At 36.8% G+C, this 18,598-nt stretch overlaps 1 protein-coding gene across 5 annotated transcripts in view; it reads right to left on the reverse strand.

Moving 5' to 3' along the window:
• Positions 1 to 18,598, reverse strand: part of LOC107285531 (kinesin-like protein KIF1A) — an 82,748-nt gene that overhangs the window by 44,839 nt on the left and 19,311 nt on the right. For 3 of the 5 annotated variants that reach the window (XM_029283696.1, XM_029283695.1, XM_015813730.1), the window contains exons 5-17: positions 17,292 to 17,470; positions 13,724 to 13,835; positions 12,791 to 12,868; positions 11,880 to 11,945; positions 10,638 to 10,655; positions 9,506 to 9,581; positions 9,045 to 9,123; positions 8,192 to 8,334; positions 6,943 to 6,969; positions 3,347 to 3,480; positions 2,081 to 2,160; positions 1,410 to 1,485; positions 658 to 737 (exon numbers count right to left, since the gene is read on the reverse strand). In XM_029283696.1, coding sequence (XP_029139529.1) covers positions 658 to 737; positions 1,410 to 1,485; positions 2,081 to 2,160; positions 3,347 to 3,480; positions 6,943 to 6,969; positions 8,192 to 8,334; positions 9,045 to 9,123; positions 9,506 to 9,581; positions 10,638 to 10,655; positions 11,880 to 11,945; positions 12,791 to 12,868; positions 13,724 to 13,835; positions 17,292 to 17,470 — 1,148 coding nt within the window. Of the gene's footprint in view, positions 1 to 657; positions 738 to 1,409; positions 1,486 to 2,080; positions 2,161 to 3,346; positions 3,559 to 6,942; positions 6,970 to 8,191; positions 8,335 to 9,044; positions 9,124 to 9,505; positions 9,582 to 10,637; positions 10,656 to 11,879; positions 11,946 to 12,790; positions 12,869 to 13,723; positions 13,836 to 17,291; positions 17,471 to 18,598 lie in introns of all 5 variants that reach the window. The other 2 variants (XM_029283694.1, XM_015813731.1) reach the window with 2 other exon arrangements.

Consider the following 18,598-nt stretch of genomic DNA (forward strand, 5'->3'; position numbering starts at 1 on the left):
CTAGGCACCATCATAGAGCATAGAGGATCTCTACAATCAGTCATGGTAATCATCAGAAGTACTTGCAACTTTATTTGGCTTTTGCATCATATTTTATTTCATGTAACAGATTAACTACAGACTGGCTATTTCAGTTAAAAATACAGCTGCTTCCTCTCTTTTCATTGCCATTAGATAATCAATTGTTGCATACAGTTTCAGGTCTGCAATAATATTTCAACCTAGCCAAGCCATGTCTGTGAATCTTCTGCCAAATCAAGCTGAGGAGTTGATCTGAACCATGAAGTATCAGGAGATCTGTGATTAGCTGCCAGTTAGTTCAGGAAATCTGATAGTAAACTTGCTTTTTACCATAAAATTATCCAAAGATGAAAAACAGCAACATAAAGCTTCTAAAGTCAATAAATATTCAAAGGGAATAAAGACCAAACTTAATCTAGGATATCACTTGTTAATGATCCTAGAGACACCGCTAAATGATACAAAGCACCATGGGCTGGATCTTCTTCAAAGATTTTCAGGTAATTTTCAAAAAGCTAAGCCCAGTCTACAAAGTTCAGCAGGAAGGATAAAAAAGCAAAATGGTTATATAAAAATCTCATTGACTATCCTATCGAACTGATCTGGCATAGTTTCTGTTGCTTCTAACTATGTTACCTGGTGATTCCATCTTTAATGTAATACAAAAGGCACTCAGACATCAGTGGGTCCTCATTTAGGTTGACCAGATGTGGTGTCTACAAAAACAATGGAGAAGAGCAAACTTAGCCCTGCATCTCTGGCCAAGGACAGATATAGCCATATTTTTCTACTACATCCATTTCATTGGAAACAACCTGGGTCATAGCACCAATCCTCTGGGTGTTATGAAAATAAGCCATCCCCTAACTTGTCATGTCAAGTTACATACTTTATTGAAGACAAAATATGCAACTGATACTGAAAAAACAATCTACAGAAACTAGTATGACAAATTCCAATCCAGATCAAACACACCAAGCATTCAACCTCCTTCTTCCCACAGTCATAATTGCTTTCCTATTTTTTCTTCCTTTTAAAGATCTCAAGAAGCATATGTTTAGGATTAGATTTAACTCTGCCCCTCAGCATGATCCCCTATGAATAGGATTTCACACAGTAACTTTTTTTTTAAAAAAGGAAGGAAATTATATCACAGAGCTTGCCCCTCTCAACTGCTTAGTGCAGTTGACAGCAAAAAGGATAATCAAAATTTTGATTAGCTCAAGGGCTGCACAAGGGCATGCTAAGTGACATTCCAAAAATGGGTGCAGCTAATTTATTTTTCCTTATTTCAATATTTTATGTTATATTTTTTATGAGTATCAGAGTTAAGCAGTTGGCATATTTCAAAGTGCTTATGATCAATATCTAGGAAAAAAATATCCAACCTTTTTAGGAGAAAATACTCCCAAGGTACCACCATCTTCTCTCATAGCCACTCCCATTTCTGCCAGCAAAGCTTCTCTGAAAAAGAAAGATGAATTTTTGAAAAGTTTGCTAAAACTAGATAACATTGTAAGAGATAATATAGAAATAAGAGCCAGCAGAATCAAGTAAGGCATTTTCTGAATTTTTGACATGCCAAGCCTGAAAAAGGTTTGCCATCATTGGTATCGTTAGACTTCAACAATTCTCTCCAATGGTTGACATGCTTTTAATTCATATAAGAAAACTAGTGTTTAAAGGAATCTCATCTTATAATTTCCCACACTTACTACTCACTACAGCTAATTTACAGACCGAAACATCGTTCGTGTGATGAGTGTTCTAATTAGAATTTTAATAAGAAATCATTATGATATTGTGCCATCACATGGGATATTTCCTTGCCACAGTTATAAAGGGTGATGTGGATACCCTTCCTGAAATGATGTTGAACTGGAGGGTATTCCATTCGGCCCCACAAAAACTCTTTTGTTTTATAAAATAAATGCTTCATGTAGCACTTTCAGCCTGCAACTCTAACGGTAACAAAAGAAAAAGATATGATGATGAGATCAAATGTTGAACCTTGTGGCATTAACAATGTTCTAGACTAAAATAGCTGCCTTATTCCTACCTCTCCATACGAATTGCTTCTGTTCTACGCAGTTTTTCTTCCCATGTTTCATTCAGCTCTGCAATTATCTTCTCCGTTTCCTACAGAGTTCAAGTTAAATAGAAGTGTTTCATGACTGTCATATGACTGGACCAAAAATATGTTGCCTAAAATACATTAGGCAGATATCATACTGTTATTCTACAAAGACTTTGGCAATCTGATATTCTCCAGATGTCTTAGAACAGAGTTCTGTCAGGATGAGAATTCTAATTTTAATATCAGTAGGCTGGGGATATAACAATTGGAACAATATTATTATGGTGTTGCACTTCTATTGTACACAAATTCTAAATGAAACCATGCATTTAGAAGCTCAAATCAGTCAGATAAACTAAGACTATTTAAACTGTATGTATGTATTCAATTTATGAGCTACCCATCTTCAAACCAACTCTGGGTGGCTCACAAAATATAACCATACAAACACAGCACAAAATAAACAAGATGGGGGATCTGGGCATCAGCCCCAAATAATACACAAACATATTGAACAAAGGACTCCATCACTCATAACTTAGGAGCTGGGAGTACAATCAGGTCTTCCAACACTTTACAGCATGTCAATACATAAACAACTGGCTTTAAAGACTAGCAATAAGACTGTATTGATGTAAATCCTGTCAATAAAGTTAGATTTGGGTGGTTATGATTGGGTAAATATTATTTTAATTGTGATTATAAATATATTGTGTTGTATATTAATTTTTAATGCTTTTGTGTAATGCTGCTGCTTAATTTTTATGTAACTATATTTTTATTGTGATTGGACTATATTATAGAGGGTGTGCATTGTAAATAATTTTTTGTTTGCTTACTTTGTTTTCCCTTATAATCTCAGAAAAGAATATATTGGAATAAAATAATTCTTTATTGGATTCTTGCTCAAAATGGAAAAAAATTCTGAAATGCTTATTTCTGGATTTAATGATTGAAAAAACATTGAATGAGGAGCTAATAGGATTATTATAATGTTAAGGAGGGTAAAGGGACAATGAGTTTGTAATTGCTGTAAAGAAGAATGGAAGTTGTTTCTTTTTCCTCCTTTCTTTAACTGTACTCTTTTCTGCACTTTTTAATTTTAAAAAGAATAAAATAATTCAAATTATTATAATTGGAATAAATTGCATGCTGCCACCTAATAATACTTGTTTCTGCTCTTCTTTCTACCACATTCCCTCCACATCATTACAGGTCAAACATGGTCTTCTTCATAATGACTCTTACCTTGAGTCTTTCAATGGCTTCTTCACTACCCGGAGCAAACATGATGCGCTCATGTAGACTATTGACTGAGGCAGCTCGACTGGACAAAGCGGAGAGTGAGGAGGATGGGCTCATTCCTACCAAGGCATTGGTCACTGTGGAGAGATTGTCATTCCGTTGACTCATATCTGCCACTCTACGATTATCATTATTGTTCTCAAAGTCGGACATGTCTATGGGATTCAAGGGGGGAAAAGAAAAAGGAAAGAAACAAGACAAGAAGAAGGAAGGAAAGGATAGAAAAAAGAATTGCAGTTGGGAAATAGCAACATGATGCAATGAGGAGAAAGATAGAAATTCAACACAGAGATATGCAGACAGTAATGTAGCTGGAAGGGACAGGGCTGGAACTTCATATTAGTTGGAGCGTTCACACTACGCCCTGTGCAACCTCATTTAAAACTAGTACAGCAAACTTTGCTGAATCCTGTGCTTTGGGAGAAATAGGCACCAATTTTTATTTTTATTTTAAAAAAAGAAACCCTCAGCTATCATTCCAGAGCCATCTTGTCTAATAATATGCTAGGCAGGAAGACATCAGTGACCGCGTCCACTAAGGACATGCATGAGGTATCAAGATTCCATACCACCTGAATTATTTATTTGTAATCCTTCATTCCAGTGCCATTTGAAAAGTGGAAAATATTTTTACATTTTTGAGGCATTGAGTTGAAAGGTGAACTTAAAAATAAGAAAAAAAGGAAAAATGGGCCAATGGGAGTTCAGAAGATGATAATGACATTTCCGCTCGGAGTGGCGGTTAAGACATCAGGCTAGAAACTGGGAGACCCTGAGCTCTAGGCCCACCTTACTCATAAAGCCAGCTGGATAATTTTGAACTAGTCACTTTCTAGGAAAGAGGTGATGGCAAATAACTTCTGGTGGTTCAAAACCCCGCCAAGAAAGCTGCAGGGGCTTGTACAGGGAGTTTCTGAGAATTGGATACAATTGAACAGAAGAAAAAAAACCACCTCATTTTCATGGCTATATTTATTGTCCATTTGCATAAAAATGCTAGGAAAGGGTTTTGAACTGGATTAATTCAGAAATTTATTGTAAATAAAGATGCTGAAATAAGTAGAATTGCCATCTAATACAGGGATATTAATAAAAATATGTTATGTTTGTCACACAAGATGCATGCTCCTATAGGAGCAAAATAGAGTTTCTCCTCTAACTCATCTCTAGAATGTTCTTCCTTCTGGAGGTTTAACTGAGAATAACAATATAATTTCAGCATCCAATTAACATTTAGTCGTTTAAAACATTTTTATATCACTACTCATTAAAAGCAATCCTGACAAATAGAAATGAAAACAAAAATAACTACGACTACAGTATTTTGGTCAACATTCTCAGAGAAAAAAGAAAAGTAATAAATTGCCTAATAGGATATTCCTTTTTTGAATGGTTCCAAAAATGTTTTTATTGTGCAGTTGTTTATCTCAAACATGAAATTTGATACATGTTCCAAACAATGTTGTTTTCCCACTATTTCTATAATCTTGTTTTTTTAAATATTTTTACATCTCTTCAGGATTTTAAAACTAATGTACAATATCCTGTTGACTGGTAGTACAGTGAATTGCTTATTTAGAAAGATCCTCTAATATGTGCAAATCAGATTAAAATGCATGAAATCTTCAAAAACTGTAAGATGATGCCCCAAATTATGATACTTTTGATATTCTGTTTTCTTATTTACACTTCTTAAACTGGATGGATGACAGAAGTAGTGATACGCACTTTTATTATAGTATCAGAATGGGCATCACATATTTGAGATATATGATGAAAACTTTGAGAGTTTTACAAGACAGAAATCTCATTTTATCAGTAAAAAGTAAAGTTTCCCTCAGATTATGCAGCTCCTAGTGGCATGGGTGATGTAAGTGCTGTTATTTTTTTCTCCAGAAATTGTTTTGACTTCCCAGTCTATCCAAAGCCTATAATTCCCAGGTAGTTCTGCACCCAAATCCTTAGTAAACCCTGATTAGCTTTCAAATCACCTAAGATTAAGTAGGTGCTGCTGCCACCTGTTAAGTATGACTGTGTGTGTGTGTATGTGCATGGGAATGAGAATGAATAAGTGCATATATGCGTGAGTATATGTAGATAGACATATGATATAGATGAGAGAGAGATGAGAGAGAGAGAGAGAGATGATACATGATAGAAGATAGATTATAAATAGATGATAGATAGATAGATAGATAGATAGATAGATAGATAGATAGATAGATAGATAAATAGATAGATAGATAGATAGATAGATAGATAGATGATAGACTTTTCAGACAACCCTTTTTGTTCAACTAGATATTGCAATTCCAACCCATCTTGACGCACAGAGGGGTAAGACTGAAGAATAAAACAGATATCAATTTATTGGGAATGGATATAGGAGAACTTTAGATCTCTGACCAGGACTAATGAGTTAAAATAACAGAGACCCAGACAAGTGATAAGCATCTGCAAAGTATAAAATTTCAATTTCATACATCATATATCTAATTTATATTTGATGTTATATTTGTTATCTTCAGCTATATTCAGCAGATTAAAGTGGGAAGGGGCAGGTCCTATGTGGTTCCACCGGGAAGATAGGCCTGGATGTGGGCAACTGGAAAGTTCTGTTTGCCAATTTGATCAGAGCGTAGGCTGAACTGCTCAAAACAGAGGCAGAGGCTCCAGGCCTTCTAACATGCCAGCAAAAGCCAGATTACTTTATCAAATGCAGTCAGCAACTGAACTATTCCCACAGCATTCCTAGTAGGTACAACTGCTAATAAAAGGGCCAAACAGGATCGCTAGTAATACTTAAGCCAATAATGGCTAAAGCAGATATTTTAGTGCTTTGGGGCTGGATGTTTCCTTTCCCCTAGCAGAACAAATTTATTTGATCCAGCTCCAGCAGAAGCAGTAGCAGAATAGCAGTAGCACAAGCAGCAGGACACAGATACAGCACAGAGAAAGGAATCTCAAGAGCAAACTCAAATGGAAACGTTTCTGAAATTAAGGAGATGGAGTAGAGTTTTTAGATCACCAGATAATGAAAAACAACCCGACTAAAGTGGAATGCTGCAGTGCCTCTATTCAAACACAACAGGGCCTGGAATATATTTGGATATTAAATCGATTTTTTTCTATGTATACAACAGGTCCAGAAAAAAAAATCTCTCTAAAGCATGTTCCAGAAGGACATGTGGGTGTCCTTGGACATTATGAAGGAGAGAAATGCCATTTTTGTGGAAGAAGTATTTAGTATTCTAATACAAACACTAAAACTCAACAAACCAGTATCTTGCCACAGCTCTGTGCAGCAGTTTCTATGAATTGTTTGTATTTAGCAATATGGTTGGATTCCTGTAAAAGCCCACCTCTGCCTTTTGGAGAAGGTATATATAAACCATCTCAACACCTGCCCTAAAAAGAAAAGGTTTTCTCAATATTTGCTATTGAATTCATTTCTCATGCTGTACTTCTGTTCCTTTGCTTTGACTGAGTTTATCAAAAGCATTGCAGCACACAAAATACCAGACATGGGAAATACACACATTTAGGTCCTCCTGGAACAGGATTAGCTAAGAGAGATAGGAGAAGGGAATGGGAAGACAAAGAAAACAAGAGTAGGTTTATCTTGTAGGAATAAAGAAACAGCATCTGAGGGCCTTTCTGCAAATCCAGAAACCTTGAGGCTTATTCCTAGCTCACTCTTTTTTATGTAGTGCAGTCTCCTTTCCCTGATTTTATTTTACATGAAGAGATGTATGATCCCATATTGTAAAGAGTTACCACATAAAGTACAAGCAAACAAATGTGGATAATTGGTAAAAGAGGTAACAAGTTCATGAGAAGGGGAGGAAACAACTACGCTCATTTCCAGTGATAACATGGCTATTATCCCATAAAGAGTCATTCCATTCATTTAGCTAATTTTCATGCCAGTTGATTTAATTGGGATGAACACAACTTCTTAGCCATAAAAAGGATGTTCTTAAGAGTCATATGCAAAAATAAATCAATCCTACATCAACATTTGGATCTCTTGGTATAACAAAGCAACAAAATGTTCAAGGTGCTTATTGCCCCAGTAAGGAATTGACTGGAAAGGCCATGAGATGCATATCCTTCATTATCAAACAATTCCTTCCTTATTCACAGCTAAGGAAGTGCACAATGCTGTAGACCAGGCATGTCAAACTGCCGGCCCACAGGCCGGATGTGTCACACCAAAACCACGCCCATCCCATTGCCAGCAATGGGGGGAAAGTCCCGATACGTCACGACACGTCACATGACGTTGCAAGTTTGACATGCTTGCTGTAGACTGTAAAGGAGAAACAATTTTCTGATTAGGATGCTGAAGGATTTAAATATTTCCTATCATTGATTACTAAATATTTTAAATAATGTTATATTACTATGGATGGATAATCATAATTGCTCAGAAGTAGAGAAGTAGAGGGATAATGAAGATTATGATTAAAAGAGCCTGTGGTTGTACACCACTGAACACTTGGTAAAACTTTCAAAATATCTTAGAATAACAAACTGCTAGAATTCTTATTCAGCATGTCCTTTAGAATTGGGGTATATTAGCTTTATGAACCTTAACACAGTCACTATAACGTGTGAAATTATTATTGTCACTTCATGGTGAGCTAGTGGGCTTTGAGACTATGAACTGAAAGCAGGAACCATGTTGAGGTTGGATCTGCAACTAGAAGAAATAAACCAAGAAAGACAAGATATTGACACACAGGTCAGCCTTAGCCCAAACCAAAGCACTGATACTCAACATACTATCTATGATATCTCCCAGGCCTTGGGCATACAACAGGTCTCTCAGGCGAGCCACTTCATCTTTAAGTTCTCTGATCAGCTTGTTGTTGGGATCCTCATTAATGACAGCATTGCATCTGATTTGCTTAGCACGATCTGCATATCTGTGGGGAAAATACACATTCTAAACAAAGTAAGGTCTGCTGAAAATGCCACATAGAATGTGAAATATATAAGAGAATGTTAAGATTATCTCTTTTACCCAGGTATAGAAAACTAAGGTATTTCTCCTGAAATGCAGGAAATATTCTCGATCAATCAAGTAAGTAAACAAGTCACATCCTATACATCTCAGTCAAAACTGGCCCATGGTTAGAGGGTATTTCTTTCTCTCACCAATCACATCCATTTCCCAGTTAAAATCTGGATCAGAGAACACTGAGGGCTTTAACACTAGCCTTTCAAGCTGCCAATATTTGTTTCTAAGCCTGAAAATTAAAAAAAACCCCTCTTTTATAGAGAGACTATCCAGGCACTGGTTAGGAAAGCATATTTAGTCTCCCTTTTTCCTCAGTCTTTCAACTCAATCAGAACCTCAATCCAACTTGAGAGAAAAATTTTCCCCATGACACAACTTTTATCCCCTATGCACTGCCAAGCAATAGATAACAAATGAAGTTGTTCTGGGTCCTATGTATAGAATATATATTTTTGACATGCATAGGGGATAACATACTGTATATATGAAAGCACGTTTTCCCCCCAAGAAAATTTCAAGAAAAAACAAGGATAATGCAACGAATTCAGTTCTATTTCACAAAGCTTAGTCTAGTTCATAATTAAAAGAATGAGAAATCTTTTATAAAGCTTCTACCTTAAGGTGCTGAGAGTCTCATCATAATTAATATCAGCAGGGCTGAGAGCAGCAACCATAGCAGTCCGGGAGTTACCACCTGCCAGAAAACACACAACACACAATGACTGATAAAACCTAAAATTAAATATCCACTTTCTGAGCTGTGTTCATTTTCTTTTTCTTCCTATGCATTGTCTGTTCATTTATCCAGATCTCCCAAATTGAGAAGACTCTGAACATTCATCCCATATTTATGTGCAGGATATTGGCAAGTATTTTAAGGAATTGCAAATGTTACTATTAGATTTCAGACAACCCAACTACCTTCATCACTGGTAAAAACAGGAAATGAATAAAGAAAACCATAAAAAGAAGGTTTCCAAACTCAAAAGCAGAGAGAGAGATTGGGAGATTCATTATTTAGACTTTGGCTGAGAAATAAGATAGAATGTAGATGATACGCTGAGAAAATAACATACCTAGATTTTCTCGGAGCAACCAAGTAAGTACTGAATCTCGATATGGAACAAAATCTGTCTTTTTTTTCTTCTTATTCTACAAGAAAGAGAGAATGCAACAATGAACTGATATTTCTAATGTCTGAATGAATCACAATTCTTTAACCCTAATACAAAGGGGGGGGAAAGCAATCGACCTTTAAAAAATAGGATTAATTTCCTTCTCTAAACCCAACTATGTACATAACCCAAAAAGCTACTTTTGTAATTTTCTAGAGAAAGAATATACATTCTAAGTCACTATCATCTCATAACAATCATGAAAATACTTAAGTTTTTCAGAGCTCAGGAAGCCTTGCATTCTATTTAGCATGATTCTCATAGGAACAAAACTAGTACAACTTACATAAGCTAGTTCATACTGAGTCTATGACTATACACTGCTCTTCAAATAACAAATTTGACCCTTCAAAATAAATTTAGCCAGTCTAGAATTGTTATCACATAGCTACCAGTCATCACAAAAATTAATGATATTGAGTTTTCTAGTTGGTAAAACTTGCACATTTTCCCCATGATCTACTCCCAAAAGTTACATAAGAAACCAAAATAAACTCCTCAAAAAATTTCTTGTAATTATTTCTAACTGTGCATTAATAATATTTTTTTTATCAGTGATAATATTCTTTCACTGATAAATCCAGCCAGATTTCAAGCTGTCTAGTGTCTAAGTCTATTTCTTCTTCCATAATCAGAGGTTTGTTAATCTGTCTCCAACTTTTATTAAACCCTTCAAATTGAGCTTTGGTTAGAGTTTCTTCCTCAACATGTGTCTGCTTATAATCCCCCCTATTCTATAATTTCAAGATTTTAATCTAAAAAATATCTGGAGGGCACCAGCCTGAGGAAGGTCACTTTGGGTGGAGGTATATCTAAGAGTCAGATCATCATACAGTAGAATTTAAAATACAAAATGACAGAATTGGGAAGCTATCTGCAAGGCGATGTGCTTTTATAAGGGTCCTTCTCTGTTGCGATATATAAACTTTAAAAAAAATCATAACACTTCAAGTGAAATGTTTGGACATGGATAATTTCCAGATAAAACAGCTTCACTCAGGCCTATCATTACTTGCCCAGCATATATATTTACCTTATTTGGTCCTGAATCCTGAAAATAAAGCAAATACCAATTAAAATTTCACGATTTTATGTTATCAAGGCAGATTTTAATAAGATTGGATCTGAAAACTAAACTGTGACTTTATATCCATTATATATCTCCTCCCAATGAAAACATATAACATAATCCAAACCAGTGTTCATTTTACTAATTTAGAGTAGTAGAGCAAAAGCAGACAGAATTGAATTGACAGAATCCATATCTTCATTCAGCCCCTGATTTTCTACATATCCTATTATCCGACACTGCTGTAATGCCATAATATCTTCCCTGCTCATTTGCAGAATAGACAAAATACAAAGATTATTCAGGGGAACAGAAGATATGCTAGAATGTTTGTCACAGAATAGTGGTTGGGTGTTCTCATCAGCCATCTTCTTGTATTATTTGCGTGAAGGGCTCCTGTTTAATTAAAAGAGGTTTGCTGTCCATCCTGATTTTGGTGCACTGAATTAAGCCTAAGAAAATAATTATCTGGACATGTGGAAGCACAATTGCTGACCAACTGAAGAGATCTCCACAAATATACCAGGTTCCTCCTTTAGATCTTCACCTAACATAGTGAAATTAGGGAACAAAGCAAAGGAAACAGGGTTGATGGCAGGGACAAAACATGTAGTCCCTTAGTCACTTAATATTGCAGAACATCTTCACACATATAGAAGTGCATAAATACCAATAGTACTATATCTATAATGTAAATAGATGTTTGTAATTATTTTTCCTTATTCACTGGCACATATATCAAGGTACTTTGAAATGTCTTAATTCTTTCTAAAGTAGTAAACCTGTGAATTCATGTCTATAGATGTAAATTCAAATCTGCAGGTATTAAATTCATACAGTTGTATGTTCCTCCTTAGGCAAAAAACAGAAATTAATGTAAGTGTCAAGACAGTGATAGGTAACCTTCAAAACAGTCCTTGATTATTTTAATATTAATTCTCAGGATGGAGTCCTTGAATATTTTAATCTGAATTTTCAGACATTTACAACAAAAGAAGCTGGAATTCTGTATAAGGTTTCTTTTCCATTAGCAGGTTAGTGGTTTTTGAATTCAGGAGCAAAACTAAATATGGCTTTTTTTTCCAGAAATCAAATGGTTGAGCCATATTTTTATTGAAGCATCTGTGAAACGAATTAGGAAAATAAAATTTTGCACTTTAGTTGTAAGAAAATGTTCTCCTCAGCTTATTTCAAAAGAAGCCTTACCATCTCAGCTAGAGCAGAGATAACCTTTCCTAAGGTTGTTAGTGATTTATTGATGTTTGCTCCTTCCTGTGAAAATAAGGATACCCAATCAGTGTGGGGCATTGAATTTTGATAAAACTTTTGCACAGAAACATATTTAAGGTGCTGAATCACTAACTCACCAGAACCACCAGGATTTAGAGTTATACTACACATTCAAGTATCTCTTTATTTATTCAAAGCTACTGGTGGATAACATTACCATTCTTTCTTATCATAAAAGAGCTACTACATATGTATGTATACCAATCTAGGATGTCACTGAAGAGTTCCATCTTCTAATCTAAAACCATAAAAACTTCAGATATTTTAGGATTGCAACTCCCAGAATTTCTAGCCAATATTGCTGGCTATGGATTCCCAGCACATCTGAAGGAATCAGGTTGGGGAAGACTGAGGCAAGCCAATCAAGTTTAGGAACTGTGTCCCAAATAGAAAATAATAGAACGTGTAAATACAGACAACATAAATGGTAGATGAACAGCAATTGTTGTAGGGAATTTTATCACAATTGGTTTGCCCTTCTCATCCTTCTGGCAAGTCTTTCATCATGCAGAACTCTTGCCTCATCCACATAATTATATAACAGGAATGATGATCTTAGGCAATATTTTTTCATGCATAGCCTTCCTTTGTTTTCTGAGTGCTTCTTTCATTTTTATTTTCCTAACCATAGAAAGGCAAACAAACAACACTAAGAAGGAAAAGATGTAAAAGCTACACAATATATTTTGATTTATAGTACTACATGTTTTCTATCAGGATAAATCTATAGCTTTTCAAAGGATAATCTCATTCAACAGTTTTAAAACTTAATGTGCAAAGACATTTACATAAATATCTCCCTTAGTCCAGGTTATTTTTTTCCTTACCTTAAGTCTGGTGCCTTTTGCTCCAGTGGAGTCAGCCCGTTCACTTCCTGCAAGATCCACCAAGCTGATTTTGCTGACCTGAAATGAGCAAACAGATTAAATATTGCTTTATATCCAACACAGTATCTACCTCTCAGATTATTCTCTAGCACTTAGGCATGATGGAGTATTTGTTATTATTAAAGGAAGTCTAACCATTGGGAAAAACAAAATATGAAGTGTTTTAGCAACCACACAATTCAGAAAACAGCCATCTCTGGGATGATCCCAGATTTTTCTAAACTGACTTTAATGAAGAAAAATTATAAGGCAATGTATAAGAAATGAAACAAGGATGCTTGGATACTTATATGATAAAATAGACTCAAATGATATTGGAGAATAGGTGTTGCGTTGGGATTTGAACTGCCCAAATTCTTAGCAACCATAATATTTCCAAGAATCTGGACAACACCTCTTTAAGCAGGAGCAAGGAGTTCAGGAGGACCCCCAAATTGTGCACAGGATCTCTCTGAGGCATTGCAACCCCATCCAAAATGAGATTTAGCTTTACCTTTAAATTTGGTTCCCAGTATTAATCTATTATCACATAATTGGTATCACATCAAGCCTCAAAAAGCTCTTTCTCTTTCTGTGTTGAAGTGTTGGCTCCAAAGTCTCCCTCAAAGTCTCCTATCTTTTCTCAATGCAGAGAAAGATTGTCTATAGATATGTGACCGAAATTGAAGGGGGAAAAAGCTATCTTCCATTTGCTCCCTGTGCACTGATGCTTTTTACCACTCTCTTCATTATATCACCAATTTAGTCCAACTGACAGCTGAGCCCAGAGTCTTTGTCGTGGCTGGACAGTACTATTACAAGTGAGATGGTATCAGACTGCACGCATGAGTACTCTTGGCCAGAAAATCAATGCATACTAATTTTTTAATTCACCTTCTCAGTGGTGATGTCTGTCTCTGCATCGTGTCTCTTCTGGGTGAAGATAATATTGAAAACTGCATGCGAGCGGCTGCTCGTTTCATTCATATTAGTGGCTGCCACTGTCCTATTGAAGAAGAGTAACAGGGAATTTATTTATATTTCTTGTCAGGAAAGTAAAGTTGATAAGAACAAGCAAATACTAATAATATACAGATGTTTAAAATATCTTTCCTCGGTTTAGAACCTTTCAGATATATTACTGTATTTCTCAGAATTCATAATTGTCATGGAAAACTGCCACAGTGGCTGTGAAATGTAATTTCAATACATCTGGTTGGTACCAGGTCAAATGTGTGTGTTTAGAAAACATTCGAATGAGTGTTTTGCTTATTACAATTACATAAAGTAAAGCATGTCTCTTCAAAGTGTTCAGACAGCTGCATCCCCTAGAACAGGGCTTTTCACAGATTGTACCACTTTTAGGACATGACAATATTTGAATACCACCAGTGCTTAGCAAGGTGTCAAAAACGTGATGACTAAAAAAAGGGGGGGGGGATTTTGGGTTTTACTGATTAGATTCATTTGTTGTTATAGAAATGGCTAGTTTATAGTATTATGAAAAAGTAAAAAGTTGAGGTTCAATGTTAATGCTTCCTTCTACTGCAACAGAGGAAGTCGGAAGTCAATGCCTTTTCTTTTCTTTTTCCCTTCTCCCCCTCACTTTTTCCCCCTTTTTCCTCACTGGGTCCTACTATTTGCTGTTGTATTTTATTCTATAATCTAATAAAATGTTACAAACTGTAGAAAAAAAGGAAAAAAGTACCGGTTTTAGATTTCTTCGGTGGCAGTTCCTTCGCTGAATCCCTTTCCCTTTGCACTGATAAATGTATGATGAATTTATCCATATTTATTAATATGCACCACTATCAGCTGGCTGGCCGGCCGTTCTTCCCCCTCTCCCTCTTCTCTTCTTCCTCCCTGCTTTCTGAGCTCTCCTTCCACAGTGTAGTAAGAATGAACACACACCCCAGTCCCTTCACTGTACCCCTAAAGACACAGGAATCAAGCGCAAACCAAGAAAGGCTCACAAAAGCCTCCCAGAATAAAGACACAATAAACTCCATTTTTTTTTTCTTTTAAGCTGCCTCAGGCGTGTCACAGGTTGCAACCGGAGCCTGAAAGGCTCCGACAATTACAAAAAGTGATAATCTTAAATTAAGCCTGTTTACCTGCAAAGAAAATTTGCTAAAAGCCATAGACAGAATCAAGATATGAGGGTAACACTAATTACATTTGTTTAAAGGGATTAAACCTACGTAAGCCAACACTTTAGACTCATTGCTAGCCTTTGTGAAACAGACTAAAATATTCCAATAACCAAAACACACAAACCGAGCCTCTGAATTACAAAACGCTGTAAAAACTGTATGAAAATCCTTATGGTAACCCAATCAAGCTGCCAGTTGACCAGGAACCCACTGGCTTCTGAAATAAACCAATCTCCTTTCTGACAAGTTCGTCTCCCGGCTTTTCATTTCATCAGCGCTGATTGCATTCTCTTGGCTGGAGAAAAAGAACCAGGGGACCTTTTCTTCCAGCAACAGATTCTTCTTCCCTGTCTCTTTTTCCTCCCTGCCTGCTGAGCTCTCCTTTCACAGCTTCTTCTCCATCCTCTTTCCCGCCAAAACCACCTTCTTTTATATCCTTTCTTCTCTCCCACCCCCTTTTCTCTTTGGTTCACCTCCAGCTACGTGCTGCTTCCGGAAGCACCAATCAGCTGGAGCCCTGTGGTGCTCCTGGGGCTTCTGCTGAGCCTTGACAGTCCTGCAATCCAGCTGCTTCTCCCGCAGGCTTGGGTTGCTTCAGTTCATTCCCCTCCCCTGCTATACTTGTCTAGGAGGGTCGCATACCACCTGCCATGTGCCAAAGTACCACTGGTGGTATGCGTACCACCAGTTGAAAAGCCCTGCTCTACCACTTGGCATAGCAGCTTCAAGGAATTTATCACTTTATCTTGATGTACATGTACATACACAGCTGCATTGCATCACCATCAATCTCAGAGAAAGTATTGTCTGCACATATACATGCATGCACAGGTAACCTGGGAAAGCCCTCAAAGCAGCCATGCCACATCATGAGAATTGGAATGCCTTGAAGACTGAAGAGTGGAGCACTTCAATTTTAATATTTGGCACAGCTTAAGCCCGAACAATGGTCTTCTCCAACTGGGTGCCCTCTGTACCTATTGAACTCCCATCATTGTTCACCAAGCTATTGAGAATTTATTTAATTGTAGGCCTTTATGTCTAGAGGCCAATAGGCAGGTAAAAAAGCAATCAATAATGAGGAAAAAAATCAGTAAACAAGATGCATGACATGCTGACTCAAAGCTTGCAAAGTTAAAAGATTTTTTTAATTCTAGAAGACTATAAGATGTTCCAGATCTACCCATCCCACATTACCATCTCACTACTAACAGGAAACACAAATATGTCCAGTTTTTGCTGGAAAAATCTTTCCCCTCTTTTCTTCAACATCTCTCCACCTATGTAGCTAAACAATATTCTGTAAATTTCCTATGGGCTTCTCAAACTAGAAGATATCATGGAGAACTAAACAACAACTGATGCTGGGCAGTTTAAGCCTTACTATATTGAGTGGTATATAAATTATAGTACTTGTATATATATGAGTAAAAAAAATAAAAACAAAAGTATAGTGTTTTTTATAGCAGAAAAAATTGGGGGGGAAAGAGTAAAAATGTAATCCTTACAAGATCTATATAAAGGTGAAAACTTTCTAGAGCTGGGAATCCTTGGCTTCTCAACTTCTTTATGATTCCACTTCAATGTAATTCACTCCTTTCTTGCTCTAGCTATGGAGAGATTGCTGCTAATGTGTATGTCCAATAGGGTAACATATTAAAATTCTCAAACTCACAAAAGAACTTGGACTTCAATCCATCTAGCAATATTTTCATAAGGCCAGTCATGAGACCATACTCTATACCAGTGGTTCTCAACCTTTTTAATGCCGCGACCCCCAACCGGTCGTAAGTCGAGGACTAAACCGGTCGTAAGTCAAGGACTAAACTGGTCGTAAGCCGAGGACTAAACCAGTCATAAGTCGAGGACTACCCAACCGGTCGTAAGTCGAGGACTTTCCCTGCCCGGGAGCGCCGCGCATGTGTGGTTCCGCCCCCTGCGCCGGCCGAGGCGTAGCTGGCAAGCGGCAGAGACGGAGCAGGCCGACCACCAGCTGGCCCAGCTCAAGGGAGGTAAGGCACCCGCCGGAAAAGGGGGGAAAAAATGGCGGACAGCCTTGCTTGGCGACCCCGTGAAATGGTCGATCGACCCCAAATGGGGTCGCGACCCATAGGTTGAGAACCGCTGCTCTATACCATTCTTGTTTGAATTATTTAAGTTAAGGTTAGTGCCCTCTCTCAAAACTATCAAAATATTCCCTGATATTTTTATCACAGTAAAATTCCTGTGAAGGACTTGACTAAAAATATTAATTCTGAATGATTTCATAGGAATGCTACAATGAGATACATTTTCCTTGTTCTTTTTACCTTGCTTTGTTCCCAGAGTCCATTAAATCCTGAATATCATTGTATGAAGTAACAGCTAGTTTTGAGAGATCTTCAACATATGGTCCAAGGAGAGGATGCTCTCTGACCCTCAGGTTTCCTTTATTCTTGGGATTGAGGAGGTCACGCACACGCTCACAATATATTTCCATGTAACTCACCTGTAGGACAAATTGCACTTATTCTGAGAATGGTATATTTAAAAAACATTAGGGCAAGAGAAGCAGAGAAGGACACTAAATATCTTGTGGGCACTGACTGATATGCACAAGCTGCATTTCACATCTTCAACCCAGAACAAAAATTCACAGGTGCCAGCAAAGAAGAATACAACATTGCATTTTATAAATGTGAGCAGATTTCATAAAGCCTGTAAACAAATAAAAGGTATTTAGCTATGCAGATAAGCATTTTCAATGGCAATCCTATTCACACAGAGGAGGAGCAAGACTGAATAAAGATAGTATAAATCTCTTCCAGGTAAAATGCATACAATAGCTCTCTTTTCTACCATTTTTTTCTGAATTACCCTTTCTGTCTCTATGAACCATAAGAACATGAGCCAATTGTGAAAGGGCTTTCCCAAGTCAATCCATATTTTGCAAGTCTGAAAACCTAGTCTTTTTTGGCTGATGGCCCTGCATTTTTTAATCAGTTCTCTAAGAAAATGAAATGAAAATATTGAATAGCTGAATAATGTCAACTATTCCATTACAAAGATCTTCCAGCCACAAAACACATCTCCCAAATATTGATTGGGTAATTTACAAGGCCATTCCCACTGCTATCTTCTTGCCAGTAGAGAATTGTCACTGTTGCACAGTAATGAAGTTCTTCCAGTACTCTCCCAATGCAACAGCTCATGGCCCAGCAGGCAGGACTTCAGGAAATGAATGAGGATTCATTTATTCAAGTCCTGCCTGCTAGCCCATAAGTTGCTCCATTTTACTTTTTATTACTCAAAATGATAAATCTTGAGCTGATTGGCAGAACTACATGAAGCCAGTTCGAATAAGCTACATTAGTAGCCATATGGCTAAGTCCATTGTATGAATACAGCCAGAGAATACAGATATTTTGTAATATGTGATCTTATTTTTCAGCTTACAAGTAGAATATATTGAACTTAGGAAGATAACCTGATCAACCAATAGGATAGGCATCCAGGAATTCTGAAGAATCACCAAGTCAGCCTGATCAATAGATAGGGAGATTAACACTGAAAGCTGATGGGATATTTACAGCTTATTAAGCTTTCTTTTTCCATGTTGCAGTTCTAACTAACAAGT

Source organism: Protobothrops mucrosquamatus, unplaced genomic scaffold, assembly GCF_001527695.2.
Source record: "Protobothrops mucrosquamatus isolate PMUCROS unplaced genomic scaffold, P.Mucros_1.0 scaffold183, whole genome shotgun sequence".
NCBI lineage: Eukaryota > Metazoa > Chordata > Lepidosauria > Squamata > Viperidae > Protobothrops > Protobothrops mucrosquamatus.